This window comes from Oncorhynchus nerka, linkage group LG25 (assembly GCF_034236695.1).
Source record: "Oncorhynchus nerka isolate Pitt River linkage group LG25, Oner_Uvic_2.0, whole genome shotgun sequence".
Lineage (NCBI taxonomy): Eukaryota > Metazoa > Chordata > Actinopteri > Salmoniformes > Salmonidae > Oncorhynchus > Oncorhynchus nerka.
Genome location: NC_088420.1, coordinates 19,749,524 through 19,764,986, shown reverse-complemented (window position 1 = coordinate 19,764,986; position 15,463 = coordinate 19,749,524). Strand labels below are relative to the sequence as shown.

The 15,463-nt window shown below is 39.7% G+C and overlaps 1 protein-coding gene across 5 annotated transcripts; it reads right to left on the bottom strand.

Moving 5' to 3' along the window:
• Window positions 1–92: 92 nt before the first annotated feature.
• LOC115109151 (interleukin-6 receptor subunit beta-like) lies at window positions 93–15,075 on the bottom strand. Of its 5 annotated transcripts, none has more exons than XR_010461084.1 (17): window positions 14,771–15,075; window positions 13,715–13,838; window positions 11,454–11,626; window positions 10,936–11,013; window positions 10,688–10,764; window positions 10,551–10,578; window positions 10,240–10,362; window positions 9,878–9,957; window positions 9,526–9,754; window positions 9,240–9,404; window positions 9,011–9,109; window positions 8,739–8,900; window positions 6,902–7,060; window positions 6,566–6,635; window positions 6,339–6,414; window positions 1,324–1,438; window positions 93–1,249 (listed from the first exon to the last, which is right to left on the bottom strand). XR_010461084.1 is itself a non-coding variant. In XM_065009645.1 (17 exons), the coding sequence occupies exons 1-17, from the start codon at window positions 14,832–14,834 to the stop codon at window positions 1,741–1,743; spliced, it is 2,034 nt and encodes a 677-aa protein (XP_064865717.1). In that variant the 5' UTR covers window positions 14,835–15,075; the 3' UTR covers window positions 1,724–1,740. The 5 variants fall into 5 exon arrangements, 4 of the variants coding, with proteins under 4 accessions (XP_064865719.1, XP_064865717.1, XP_064865720.1 ...); XM_065009645.1 differs by lacking the exons at window positions 93–1,249; window positions 1,324–1,438 and adding exons at window positions 1,724–1,954; window positions 2,043–2,155; XM_065009647.1 differs by having other exon boundaries at window positions 93–1,438.
• Window positions 15,076–15,463: the final 388 nt, after the last annotated feature.

The window sequence follows — 15,463 nt, the reverse complement described above, 5'->3', positions numbered from 1 at the left end:
GAGCCAACTGGTAAATGCAGAGGGTCTTTTACTCAGTTATAAAGAATTCTTATCACTTTACAAGGTCCCTGTAACACCTAAAGATTTTGCAATTGTTTTAGATGCCATTCCCTCAGGTGTTGCTATGTTATTCAGGAACATGTCAAGACCTGACCCTCAGAGCCTACCTTCTATTGACCCTGTTGACTCATCAGTAGGAAAGATTTGTTTCTCTTTTGGTCCATTCAACAACAGAGCGATACGATCCTTGTTTCAGCAGGATGTTGTATCTATACCTTATGTCATGCCTTACTGGAATGGATTTATTGATAATATCTGTTGGAAAAAAGTTTGGATGTTGCCACAAACATACCTACTTGTTAACAAAATTAAGGAAATTTCCTTTAAAATTATTCATAAATACTATCCTGCCAACCACGATATGAAGAAGTTTAAGGAAAACATCAACTCAAATTGCTCCTTTTGTAATGACCACCCAGAAACAGTTGTGCATCTTTTTTGGCATTGTATGCATGTAAGAAAACTGTGGCAAGACATCAGTAGGTTTATAATTGAACACATTTATGAAGATTTTACACTATTGTGGAGAGATGTACTGTTTGGATTCTTTACATACAATAGAAATAAGCGGAATCATTTTTATGTAATTAATTTCATTATTCTTCTGGCCAAATTTCATATACACAAATGTAAATTTACAAACAGAAAACCACATTTTCGTATCCTACAAAAAGAAATTGAACTGTATTTTAAGACGGTTAAATGCTCTACTAACAAAAAAGCTGTTAGAATTGTAAGTATATGCATGTCCCTTAAGGTCCTTGTGTAATTGTAATGTGAAATTGTACCCCCTAGCTCGATTGTCCATTGTTTGTAATCTATGTATGCTTGTGTTCCCTCATGTGCTTTATGTATTGATTTGTTGTTAATAAAAAAATTTTTTTTTTTTTTTAAATAAAATAAAATAAATTTTAAAAAATAAGCACTGCTTCTTAACACAGCGTGCATCCAACCCGGAAGCCAGCCGCACCAATGTATTGGGGGAAAACACCGTGCACCTGGCAACCTTGGTTAGCGCGCACTGCGCATGGCCCGCCACAGAAGTCGCTGGTGCGGACGACGCTAGACCAATTGTGCATCGCCCCACGGACCTCCCGGTCGCGGCGGGTTACGACAGAGCCTGGGCGTGAATCCAGAGTCAGGTGGCACAGCTGGCGCTGCAGTACAGCGCCCTTAACCACTGCGCCACCTGGGAGTAGGGAAGATTATTTAATGTGTTTCAACATTAATGATAATACATTTGTTCAAATAACTTGTTCTCACCAGTTGCTTAAGTCAGATGGTTTTTGGGATCCCCAACTCCATGCTGGTTCATTTTGTGATTGATGGTAGACATCGTACAGGCTCAGAATGCCCACTCCGCAAACAGATTGTCTTTCTATATCGTTGAATGAGATGGATCATTGTGATGAAATCATTAAGAAATCAGGCTTTGACAGAATATACATTTTGACAAGTGTATAGGCCTGTCCTCTGTGTTCAAACTCTGGTACTTTAGAAAAAAATGTAATTAGGTATCATATGAACAGTCATTGCAAATATTCTGTGAAATTGTTTAGTCTTTGTATTCATGTATTCTGACACTGTCTAAAATATCTACACATGATACATGATTGTTACGCAGAGTGGAACCCAAGAGCAGACTCAGATGAGGAGACTAGGATGAAGTAACCAAGGTATTTATTGAAACACGGGGGAGATGGAGTGCAGGTCAGGGGAAGCTCGGGCGGGTTGCTGGAAACCAGGTGCGGAGGCTGAAGCGAGAGGGGTTGAAACAGGGTAAGCAGGTCCGGAGGGGAATCCAAGGGAGTAGTAGAGTGGGGAATCCAGGACAGAGTAGCAGGATGACGAGACGTGGGACTGGAGACAGGGACCAGAGTCAGAGCGGGCGGAACTGTAGCGGAGAGGAACATAGCGTCAGGCAAGGAAAACAGGCCCAACAGGATCGGAATAGTAACAAATGGCTAGAAGCGTAGACTGACTGAGCAGAGATTACGATCTGGCAGTGTGGAAGTGGCAGGTGCTGAGTATTTGTAGAGGTCTTGATTATGGAACAGGTTGCAGCTGGTGGGGATCTGCTCTGACTCCAGCACACCTGTCTCCACCCACACAATCACACACACACACAGAGAGAGAGAGAGAGAGAGAGAGAGAGAGGGAGAGAGTACTGGGGGAGTGGCGGCAGGTCAAGGAGACACAGGATGAGCAGTAGAGGGCGTTGCAGGAGCAGATGTGACAATGGTTACATTCTTCTGACATGGCTCTTTTCTTTGTCACATTTATATTCTAGTATGATACGGCAGTGTCCCTTCTCCCTCAGGAGGCTGAAACGATTTGGCAGGGCCCCTAAGATCCTTAGGAACTTTTACAGCTGCACCATCTGTCTGGTATGGCAACTGCACTGCCTTCAACCAAAAAGCCCTACAGAGGGTGGTGGGGATGGTCACACAGGGGGTGGGCTCACAGCCATCCAGCACGTACATGCTAGGGGGTGTCTGCGAAAGACCAGAAAAATTGCCAAAGACTCCAGCCCACTGAGACATGGACTGTTCTCCATGCTCCTGTCCGGCAGGCTGTACCAGTGCATCAAAGCTCAGACCAACAGACACCAGGCTTCTATCCCCTGGTCATAACACTAAATGATTATTGATTAGACTTATTAATGGCACTACACTGCTGTTCATTGACTATTGATTGCCATGACCATTAGTATCTATCTATTTATCCTGCTACTGGTCACTATTACGCCTGTTTACATGTATACAGTATATACCATAGGTATTTTACCATAAGTATTTATATATTCCTGCTACCAGTCACTTTTCAGCCCTGTTTACATGTATATCCATCCACCTATTACTCTTACACTGACACTCACCCACACGTAGACACACTCACCCACACACTCACACTTACATAGACACTCACCCACATACTCAGGTAGACACACTCACCCACACACTCACACTTACATAGACACTCACCCACACACTCATGTAGATACACTTACATAGACACTCACCCACACACTCTCACTCACGTAGACACACTCACCCACACACTCACACTTACATAGACACTCGCCCACACACTCATGTAGACACACTTACATAGACACTCGCCCACACACTCATGTAGACACACTTACATAGACACTCACTCAAGTAGACACACTCACCCACACATTCACACTTACATAGACACTCGCCCACACACTCATGTAGACACACTTACATAGACACTTACCCACACACTCACACTTACATAGACACTCGCCCACACACTCACGTAGACACATTCACCCACACACTCACACTTACATAGACACTCTCACCACCACGCAGGCACTCACTCACCACTTATGCTGCTGCTATGCTGTTTACTATTGTTATTATTATTAATGCTGTTACCAGTCACTTTCTCCTAATGGCTGCCTACATATTTACATCTACCTCAATACTCCAGTATCCCTGCACACTGACCCTGTATATGGCTTCCTCTCTTTTTTCTCGTGGTTTTTATATATTTGATTATTACCTATCCTGTCCTTTTTTGTATTGAATACTGCACTGTTGGGTAGGGCGTGCAAGTTGTGCATTTCACTACTGTACATGTGACAAAATAAACTTTAACTTGATAGGCACTGTGTATGTGGACAGGTTGCTATCAAGCCTGAAAAAAGTGAATTAACAGAATTTTATTACATTTTGTTCACCACACAACTATGGTCATCTGAACACATCCAGACATCCACAATCAAAACCAGGTAAACATTTATTTCAAAATCATTTCTGATCTTGTTGTGGTTCAAGTTTGCAATTTGTTAATACTATGGGTCCCTTTAGTGGCAATGAATATACCAGTAGTTCAAATATATTACGCGTTGTCATAACGTTAATGATTGTGATGCTTTTTTGCTTTAACTTCTGTGAACATTGTGGTTAGATCCCATTATGATTCAATGTACCATGTTTGTGGTTCACAATAGTAACCCAAATCTGACCAGAATCTGTCCCACAATAGATAGTGTGTGTATATACACACTATCATCTTCATCTGATGTGTGGTTAAATACACAGGTCTACAAGATTAAATATGCTATTTGGATGTTCTTTTAAAACACCTATTCATTCTGAGACACATGCCATTCTCTGAATTCAGAATTCACGCCTTAAAGAAAATACAAATATTTTTTTTGGAAGGTGAACACCGTCATCAGAAACATTTTATTTTCCATTTCCTAAGTAGGTTGAGATGAAACACTAACAACCATAAACATGAATGAGTCAGCAATATTGTCACCCTGGTAATGTACATACAGAGGTTGGTTTTAGGCCAGTGTTCTGTGTCTCACCACTTCCTGTCTAGCCTACTGAGTAAAAGTTCTAGCAAGGGAAGTTCACACTTCAGTTTCACTTGTTGTCTACTACCCCTGTATGATTTTTACTTACTCACTTTAGAAGGTTTACTTTTACTCACTATAGAAGGCCTTTAAATATAACATTATAATGATAAAATTAATTATTATTCAGTACTATTCCAAGGCATTTCTACATTGTAGAAGACAACACAAATCAACACAGTCCTTATTGCTAACAAGGTACATCTCAAAAAATACTTTTTCAAGCCGCTCACGTCAATGCAAACTATTTATATCTACAGTAATAATCTGTCAATGAATTAGCCTGGTCATTTGAACAGGCAAAGTGCTAAACGGCCCAGCCAGGCCACCGTCACAGGCCCCTAGCAGTATTGGTAACACTTTACTTAAAGTCTGTAGATATAATTCTTTATAAGTTGTTATGAACATGTATGAACCTTTTATAATGTGTTATTATAAGGATTATTATAAACCTGGTCGTTCGAGCCCTGAATGCTGATTGGCTGAAAACCACAGGTATGACACAAAATTACTTGTTTACTGTTCTAATGATCTTAATAACCAGTTTATAATAGCAATAAGGCACCTCAGGGGTATGTGGTATATGGCCAATGTACCATGGCTAAGGGTGCTGTGTTATGCCTAAGAACAGCTCTTAGCCATGGTATTGGCCATATACCACATCCCCTCGGGCCTTATTGCGTAATTATATTATGTCATGTTTCTCAACTGACTCAAAATGGCTGTTATTTACTCAGGATCAATAGGAAACTACAATACACCATGTTAAGGGGGTCTTGCATGCTTAAGTTATGACACGTCTTATAATGCACCATAATGCATTTTAATTACAGTCTTTAAGTAAGTGCTACCGCAGTGATGTCTACAGTGGCGTCCCGACATCCTCGGTGGAGTCTGCCTTCATATCAAAGACCAGACCGTTCCTATACATCAGCATGGTGACTTCACAGTCAATCTCTCCTTGGCTTGGATCGGCGGTTTCTAAACTTAACACCTGGCCCTTAAAATCAGAGGTCAGTGGGTCACTGACTCCATCTGGTGTGCTGGAGTCTCCAAGGCTCTTCTCGTTCTCGTCTTCACATACCTCCAGGAGAGTGGCTTCCTCAGGGTTGGGATCTTGGCTGCTCTTGTCATGTAGCTGCAGCTCATGCACCTCTTCCTTAATCTCATACATGTCCTGTTGAGACCAAGTCATTCCAATTCAAGACCAAATCCTGACTTGAGATGCCCCAAGTTCACCAGAACTCTGGCTACACAGGTTCGAAGGGACTCGAACAGTCAGGCAAATGTCTCAATGATAACAGTATCAGTACATGCCTTGGACAAAGGTTCAAGTTAGTTACGCTTTACAAGTATAACGCACCAGTTAGGCATTATTTAAACGTAAGAAAGTTGACCTCATTCACATTCGTTTCTATACCAGCTGTTAAATACATTTTGGGGTGCAATATTGTTTGTTGAATGCATGGAAAGTTTGTGGCGACTGAGTGCAGAAGGCAGTTTCTCCTCAGATTGTGCTTTGTTTGCTCAGCAGGTGCTTTCCTCCCACCAATTCACATAGACATAAGCACCTCTATGGCTGTAGTCACTAACCCTACCTTTTATGGTTACAGTCTGACAGGGCTCGAGTCATTGCACTACTTTTTGCATCAATCGTGGCTATAGCATTACTCTATCATTTTAGATTTTATGTAAAAGAACAGAGCATGTCATGTGATAAGTGTCTACTTTAAATTCTGTTTTGTATCAATAATGTGATGCATATATTCTGACACTAGCACAGTCCAACCTTTTTTATATTTATGGAAAATGTGGAGTTCTGCACAGAAAAGTAAGAACACAATCCTAAATATGTAAATTGTTAATTGGATCTTACCTGAGTACTCGCTCGATAGTTCTTGGACTCTGCGACCATAGGACGTGGTATTGGTGGGAAGATCTTGCTTTTATGTCTGAGAATTAGAATAAAGGTAAAGATGCTGTTTAGTATGATTTGTGAAATCTTGTTGATGTTTTTATAAAATGAAAAATATTCATCCCGGGGAAACCAGGTTTTCTTGCTAGTCCTGAAGATGTGTTGTAAAAATATATATATCAGCTCACCTCTTGATGATAAATAAGCATATTGTTATTAATATTGCAATTAAAACAATTTTGCCAGCTATCTTCCAGCCTTATTGGAGAAGATAAAGAAGATAATTTAATTATTTTATGTTGGTGAGTTGTTAGTGTTAAGCATCTTGAATCTGTATGAACACATAATTCAGGCAGCATCCACATGTCAATCATTTGAATAGTAAAAATCGCGACTGAAATAAAATATAATCATAACATGAATGTATGTACTCTCTATTTCAAAATAGTTTGAATGTTTTGATTGTTCTCTGGTCTAGTATAGTCTGTGCCATTAAAAATCATTCCTATCTTCTTGATTCATACCAGTAATGGACTTGTGTTGAGGCTTTGTCAAGATATGGATAGATATATTTCGTCCTGAGCCTGCAGCTGTTGCTCCAGCAAGATAGATATTGTATTCGGACTCAGGTGTCAGGTTTTGAATAAGGTACTCTGTTTTTGATGCTGAAATGTTGTGACACTCTGATAAGAGACAGAAATGTGATATTAATATTTATAAGTCAAAAGTTTGGACACATTTACACATTCAAGGGTTTTTATTTTTTTTACTATTTTCTACATTGTAGAATAATAGTGAAGACATCAACTATGAAATAACACATATGGAATCATGTAGTAACCAAAAGTGTTATACAAATCAAAATATATTTTATATTTGAGATTATTCAAAGGAGCCACCCTTTCCTTTGATGACAGCTTTGCACACTCTTGGCATTCTTTCAACCAGCTTCATGAGGTAGTCCGCGCAAATGCATTTCAATTAACAGGTGTGCCTTGTTAAAAGTTAATTTGTGGAATTTCTTTCCTTCTTTATGCGTTTGAGACAATCAGTTGTGTTGTGACAAGGTAGTGTTGGTATACAGAAGAAGCCCTATTTAGTAAAAGACCAAATCTATATTATGGCAAGAACAGGTCAAATAAGAAAAGAGAAATGACAGTCCATCATTATTTTAAGACATGAAGGTGAGTCAATTAGGAAAATGTCAAGAAGTTTGAACGTTTCTTCAAGTGCAGTCGCAAAAACCAACATGCGCTATGATGAAACTGTCTCTCATGAGGACCGTCACAGGAAAGGAAGACCCAGAGTTACCTCTGCTGCAGAGGATAAGTCCATTAGAGTTAACTGCACCTCAGATTGCAGCCCAAATAAATGTTTCACGGAGTTCAAGTAGCAGACACATCTCAACATCAACTGTTCAGAGGAGACTGTGTGAATCAGGCCTTCATGGTTGAATTGTTGCAAATAAACCACTTTTAAAGGACACCAATAAGAAGAAGAAGAGACTTGCTTGGGCCAAGGAACACGAGCCATAGACATTAGACCGGTGGAAATCTGTCCTTTGGTCTGATGAGTCCAAATTTGAGATTTTTGGTTCCAACCGTCGTGTCTTTGTGAGACGCAGAGTAGGTGAACGGACCTCCGCATGTGTGGTTCCCACCGTGAAGCATGGAGGAGGAGGTGTGATGGTGTGGGGGTGCTTTGCTGGTGACACTGTCAGTGATGTATTTATAATTCAAGGAACACTTAACCAGCATGGCTACCACAGCAGTCTGCAGCGATACGCCATCCCATCTGATTTACACTTAGTGGGACTATCATTTATTTTTCAACAGGACAATGACCCAACACACCTACAAGCTGTGTAAGAGCTGTTTGACAAAGAAGGAGAGTGATGGAGTTCTGCATCAGATGACCTGGCCTCCACAATCACCAAACCTCAACCTAATTGAGATGGTTTGGGATGAGTTGGACCGCAGAGTGAAGGAAAAGCAGTCAACAAGTGCTCAGCATATGTGGGAAAAAAGCATTCCAAGTGAAGCTGGTTGAGAGAATGCCAAGAGAGTGCAAAACTGTCAAGACACAGGGTGGCTAATTTGAATAATCTCAAATACAACATAGATTTTTAATTGTTTAACTTTTGTTTACTACATGATTCCATGTGTGTTATTTCATAGTTTTGATGTCTTTCACTATTATTCTACAATGTAGAAAATAGTAAAAAAATAAAGAGAACCTTGAATGAGTAGATATGTCCAAACTTTTGACTGGTGCTGTAAATACTATTTTAATTCATTAATTAAACAATTACACATGTTCACCACAGAGCATTAACTCATCTAGTTAGGAGGATAACTTTACTTTTTATTTCAATGTGGGCCCCATTATTTTGGCCTCTTGTGTAGCAGACTTCGTAGTGTGTAAGGAAGCCTTGCTGGTCTTGCACAGGAATAGGTTTCCAATGCAGCACTGCAGAGTTGGTTACTACATTAACAGTGAAATTCTCAGGTGCCTTACTAGCTGCTGAAAAAAGATATTCCTGTTAAATACTGTATACAGTATTTTGTAGTAAAGAACTACATCATCTAGCATTGCTGTGACAGTCAGATTTTTCTTATATGAACTTTGCTTACCACCCTCTTTTTTGTACATGAGACGCATTTCTGTTGTTTGTGGCTTTCCATCAGTTTGTTTGTGAACGAGGTAAAAGTAACGTACATAGTCGTCCATCTCTAAAAATCAAAACCAGACATTATCTTCAGTTCAAGAGAGATACTGTATATCTTGGTCTATCACAGTAAGACGAACACAGACATTTCTTATTCTTAAGAAATATATACTTTTCGTGAAGTTCCCCCTTACTTTGTCTGATAGATTTGAGTGTTTCCTCCACTGTTCCATTCATAATTTTTGATATATTCACTTTGGCTGGTTGTGTTTCTCCGTCTGTTAGCTTGTACCATTCCAGACAGGAATTTTTAAGGCGAGGGGTATAATTGTGTGGGATGAGTTTGTCATCAGGCCAAGCTAATTGGAAATGAAATAACAAAATGTTGATTTAAGGAATGAACATCATTGTGTAGAAATAAATGAAGCAAAAGCACAAACGAACACACACACACACACACCAACGCACACACATACTTACACTTCCTGGGATATGTAAGATGTTTTGCTGGGACAAGGATATGTGTCTGCGATGACTTTCCCACCTTATTAAAGGCATAAATGTAACCACTGACAGCAGAGTAAGTCACATAAACACTAAACTCAGTGGTAGTGATATTGGTGTGGTTCTTTTGCTTTAGTTGGCAAGGCCAAATATGGAGAGAGAGGTTGTAATTCACCTGTCCCACAGAGACTGGATAAGGTGGTGTCTGGAAGACACGGGTACAAATTAATTTATGCAGCTGTTTAAAACACAATTTGAGCCTAATCATAATCAGCAGGTTCTAGAATGTTGTGTAATTTTCAACGCTGTGTAACTTTCTGTAACTTACACCCCAAGTCAGATTGAGGAGTCGGGTACCATTGTTAAAATCCTCCACTGTCCACTTAACCTCTGTGGGATTTTGGATTTCTGCAACAAAATTACAGTTACAACCAGAAATGGTAAGCCAGGAAAATGTCTCTATCTTGGGGCAGAGTCAGTCAATTCAAAATTCAGACAATATAGAAGATTAAAATGAAATTCATGAATTGAAGAACAGGACATTATTTCCAATCATCATCTACTATAGTAGGCCTATCTACAGTATATATGTAAGAACAGAATTGACTGATTTCAAATATGCACTTAAACCTGATGAGTTGGACTGTAGGCGGCTGCAGCGAGTGTTACAGTGAAATATCCATTGCTCACCAGTGGGAACGTCCAAGATTGGAGTCCAGTCACTCCACAGGGGACGTTTGACATGCTTGGACTTTTGTCTGACCTGCAGTTGGTACATGTATTGGTTCTGGAGATTCTCCAGAGTGACCATGGCTGTACAGACAAACACAGGTTTACAGTCTCACTCTAGTGATAGTTTTGCACTGTTTCGAACACTCAGGCTGAATTTTATTCAGACCCAAACGAACATTACAATGTGTTGTCGCTCTACTGCATTTCGGATATGCCAGAAAGGGCTGCTTATTTCTCAAAAGAGCTTAGTGAAACTGAAAGTAGTTCACCTTGTTTGACTTCTGTTTCAGTTGTGTTCTAGACCAACAGAGAAAATGTAAAATGAATTAAGGCAAAAATACTAATCATCAGAAAATAATAAAACAATGAATGGAAGCATTGTTGCAAGGAAAAGAAGAGATCTTACCCATATCCCAGAGGTTTTCTCTAATCTTCTGAACTTGACCTCTAATACAACATCTTCTGGCATGTGATTTTTCACTTCTGTGACAAAAGTGTCCTTTAAGAATTGTTTGTATTTTTTTACGACTACATTTTTATTTGACTCGTAGCCTCTTTTCTCTGGTGTTACTTGAAATGTAACACATCTCATCTGATATCTTATAAACTCTTGAATCTTAGAAAATGTTCACTTTGGTGCATGGCCTTTATTACCTTCCTTGTTAACCCAGCTGAGGGTAAGATTACTTGAGGATCTTGACATAGACATATTTTGGGGCGCTTCATACTTAACTGCAGGGAAATAACAAAACGTTATATCTTAACAAGGATTACACAATATGACTCTTGGGATTAAAATCATACCATGGTTATTCATGTGAAGTCCTTTGTGGATTCTTAATAATAATAGTACTTTTTATTTGGAAGATGCCTTTCAGGACACTCAATGACATCTTACATTAAAAGTAGGCCTACATAGAATCTAGTGCAGTACATCAAATCATAAAATCAAGTGCATCAATCAATAGTGCAATTAAAAGGACCAGATGAAACAGGACAGAGCACATAGGGCTACTGGGAAGACATGGCGGGTAGGAAAGTCAATCAGGCACCCAAGGCTATCTGGAAGATGTGTTTTGAGTTTCATGTTTTGACTGTCTGCATTTTGTATTACTTAGCCTGTATTTTACATAGAAAAACAGAATCTTGTGAATAAAAAAAGTTTTTTTTACCACTTTCATTCAGTCGAACAGAGATACTGAGTGACTGGCAGCTCCAGTTGCCCATATAAGCAACCACCCATAGATCCACGGGCACTTTTTCGAGCACTTTATCGTCATTCACAAAGATATAGCTCTGCTGATTTTTGCCCAATGATTTTTTATTTTCCGTAGAATTGGAGCGCCTGAAAACATTAAGGATGACAGCAACATTTGGTACACACACACTAAACAGATATCAAATCAATCAAATGTATTAATAAAGCCTTTTTTTACATCAGCCGATTTCACAATGTGATGTACAGAAACCCAGCCTAAAACCCCAAACAGCAAGCAATGCAGTTGTAGAAGCACGGTAGGTAGGAAAAACTCCCTAGAATGGCAGGAACCTAGGAAGAAACCAGGCTCTGAGGAGTGGCCAGTCCTCTTCTGGCTGTGCTGGGTGGAGATTATAACAGTACATGGCCAAGATGTTCAAACATTCATAGATGACCAGCAGGGTCAAATAAGAATATATGCATTTCAGAAACAGAAAAGGATTAATAGTTTATTGATTGGGGATATACTACAGTTTATTGTGCCTTGTGCTTGAGGATTAACTGTCTTCACACTGTCAGCCTTGCTTTATCTACCAGTCCACATAACGTGCACACACACTCACATTTCACAACACTTGTTGTCATAGCATAAAGTAACTAAGTCAGAGGTCTCTGACATACAGTGCATTCGGAAAGTATTCAGACCCCTAGACTTTTTCCACGTTGTTACACTACAGCCTTATTCTAAAATTGATTAAATTGTTATATTTCATCAATCTATGCACAACACCCCATAATGACAAAGCAAAAACAGGTTTTTAGAAATGTATAAATAAAAAACTAAAATATCACTACTTTGTTGGAGCACCTTTGGCAGTGATTACAGCATCAAATCTTCTTGGGTTTGATGCTACAAGCTTGGCACAACTGTATTTAGGGAGTTTCTCCCATTCTTCACTGCAGATACTCTCAAGCTTTGTCAGGTTGGATGGAGAGTTTCGCTTCACAGCTATGTTCAGGTATCTCCAGAGATGTTCAAGTTCTGGCTCTGGCTGGGCCACTCAAGGGCATTCAGAGACTTGTCCCAAAGCCACTCCTACGTTGTCTTAGCTGTATGCTTAGGGTTGTTGTCCTGTTGGAAGGTGAAACTTCACCCCAGTCTGAGGTCATGTGCAGGTTTTCATCAAGGATCTCTCCGTTAATCTTTTCCTCAATCCTAACTAGTCTCCCAGTCCCTGCCGCTGAAAAACATCCCCACAGCATGATGCTGCCACCAACATGCTTCACCATGGGGATGGTGCTATGTTTCCTCCAGACTTGACACTTTGCATTCAGGTCAAAGAGTTCATTCTTGGTTTCATCAGACCAGATAATCTTGTTTCTCATGGTCTGAGAGTCCTTTAGGTGCCTTTTGGCAAACTCCAAGTAAGCAGTCATGTGCCTTTTACTGAGAAGTGGCTTCAGCCTGGCCACTCTACCATAAAGGCCTGATTAGTAGAGTGCTGCAGAGTTGTTCCTCTGGAAGGTTCCCATCTCCACAGAGGAACTCTGGAGCTCTGTCCGATTGACCATTGGGTTCTTGGTCAACTCCCTGACTAAGACTCTTCTCCCCAAATGTTCAATTTTACGGGCGGCCAGCTCTAGGAAGAGTCTTGGTGGTTCCAAACTTCTTCCATTTAAGAATGATGGAGGCCACAAAATCCTGTATGGAGAATTCCTTCGACCTCGTGGCTTGGTTTTTGCTCTGACATGCACTATCAACTGTGGGACCTTTATATAGACAGGTGTGCCTTCCCAAATCATGTCTAATCAATTGAATTTACCATAGGTGGACTCCAAGTTGTAGAAACATCTCAAGGATGATCAATGAAAACAGGATGCACCTGAGCTCAATTTCAAGTCTCATAGCAAAGGGTCTGAATACTTATGTAAATAAGGTTTCTGTTTGAAAAATTTTATAAATTTGCTAACATAATATATTTTTTTTAAATCACTTTGTCGTCATAGGGTATTGTGTGTAGATTGGTGTGGACAAACATGATTTAATACATTTTCGAATAAGGCTGTAACGTAACAAAATGTGGAAAAAGTCAAGGGGTCTGAATATTTCCGAATGCACTGTAATAGCAAACTGGATCCTGCCAGGTTCATGGAGGCATACTAATAACACGCTGAGTTTGAGGTCTCTGTCTGTGTGACTTATGGAAAGTGCACAAACATGCATAGCTAACTTACTTGTAAAAAAGCTCATAGGTGGCATTTTGCATAGACCCATACTTCGTCCATTCACATGTATAGGTGGTAGCTTTTTCAGTTTTCTTGTAGCATTGAAGACTAGAAAGATATTTACTAGTTGTCCCTTTATTAAGAAATGTAAAAAGAGTGTTTAAATGAAGAGAGAAATTATGAGTTGCGGTCCTTTTCAGTAGTATGTCTTTAACATATTTGCTCTCACCAAAGAGGGTCGAGTTAAACTGAATATCCCCTCCATAATTATTGGGACAGTCAAGCATGTTTTGTTATTTTGGGGTCTGTATTTCAGCACTTTGTATTTGAAATTATACAATGACTGAGGTTAAAGTGCAGATTGTCAGCTTTAATATGAGGGTATTTTGATTGATATTGTTTGAACCGTTTAGAAATTACAGAACTTTTTGGACATAGACCCCCAATAGAAATTAATGGTAAAAATAATCTGAAACAACCAAAACAAACAGCAAATGCATCCAACAGGTTTGTAGAGTCAGACTATGTACAAAAAGTTCTGTAATTTCTTAACAGTTCACACGATATGGATGAAAATACCCTCAAATTAAAGCTGGCTGACTGCACTTTAACCTCAGTCATTGTTTGATTTCAAATCCAAACTTTTGAAGTAAAGACCCAAAAGAAGAAAAATGCTTCACTGTCCCAATAATTATGGAGGGCACTGTATATTATGAGTGGAATATGCTATTAATCATTATATCACATTAGATGTTACTTTGCATAAGCATCCCCAAATGAGTATTTCAAAAATGAGATAGAAATATAATTGTAACTATCAGTGTGAAATAAATTCTACACATATTTCATCTGTAGTTCTGTACAGATAAATTACAGTAGCAGCGCTGTCACAAGCTAACCAAAAGCTTCCGCATTGTCACACCTTGATCACAGTAAATGCATTTTAGCGTTCTCTTATGGTTTTGGCAGTATGACAAGGGTATCACTACAGAGATAAGCTGAAAAGAACTGATGCTGAGCCAAGAGCCACTGAAAGCCGCTGAGTAGAGAGAAATATAATAGTACCTTGAGCTATTACCATAGCAAGAACCAGAAACCCTGGCAGGAACCAGTGTTCCTTTGCCTCCATCACCTCAACAACCCCCTGAGGGAGTTAGTGTGTAAAGTGTCCAAACAGGTGGTTATCCAGGGTTGATCCGTCTGCGTATAGCCAAGGAGACGTGGGTTTGCTGGACTGTTAACACTGTTCCATGCAGATGTCCTCAAACCTGTTTCAGTTACTCTTCTTGTAAATGAAACTGTGGGGAGAGAAATGTCAGCATACTCTTGTTTTTTGTCAGGTAGAAAGGCAGAGCAAGCAGCCTCTCAACCATAAACCACAGTGTTGGGGGAGGGGACTGTTCTGACTGTTGGGGGATTAATGTGCCACATTGGCATATTTACAGAGAGGATGTTGGCCACTGCGATCTCCTGGGGTGACCGAAAATAACATACCTTCCCACACAGTAGCATCATCTATTTTCACACTGCTCCTGAAACAACCAGCTCAGGCTTTGATGGACACTTTCATATCAAAAGCATCACTCATCACAGAGGTTAAGAAGCATTTCTTTACAATGGTTTGCTCAACCAATCTGAATGAAGCCACTTTGGGAGGTCCTTCTGGGAATCAGCTGAAGGTGAGGTCAATTTTGAGGCTAAAGATTGAAACTTATCCTCTCTTATATCCTCAAATTGGATTCCCATTTTCAGTTTCCC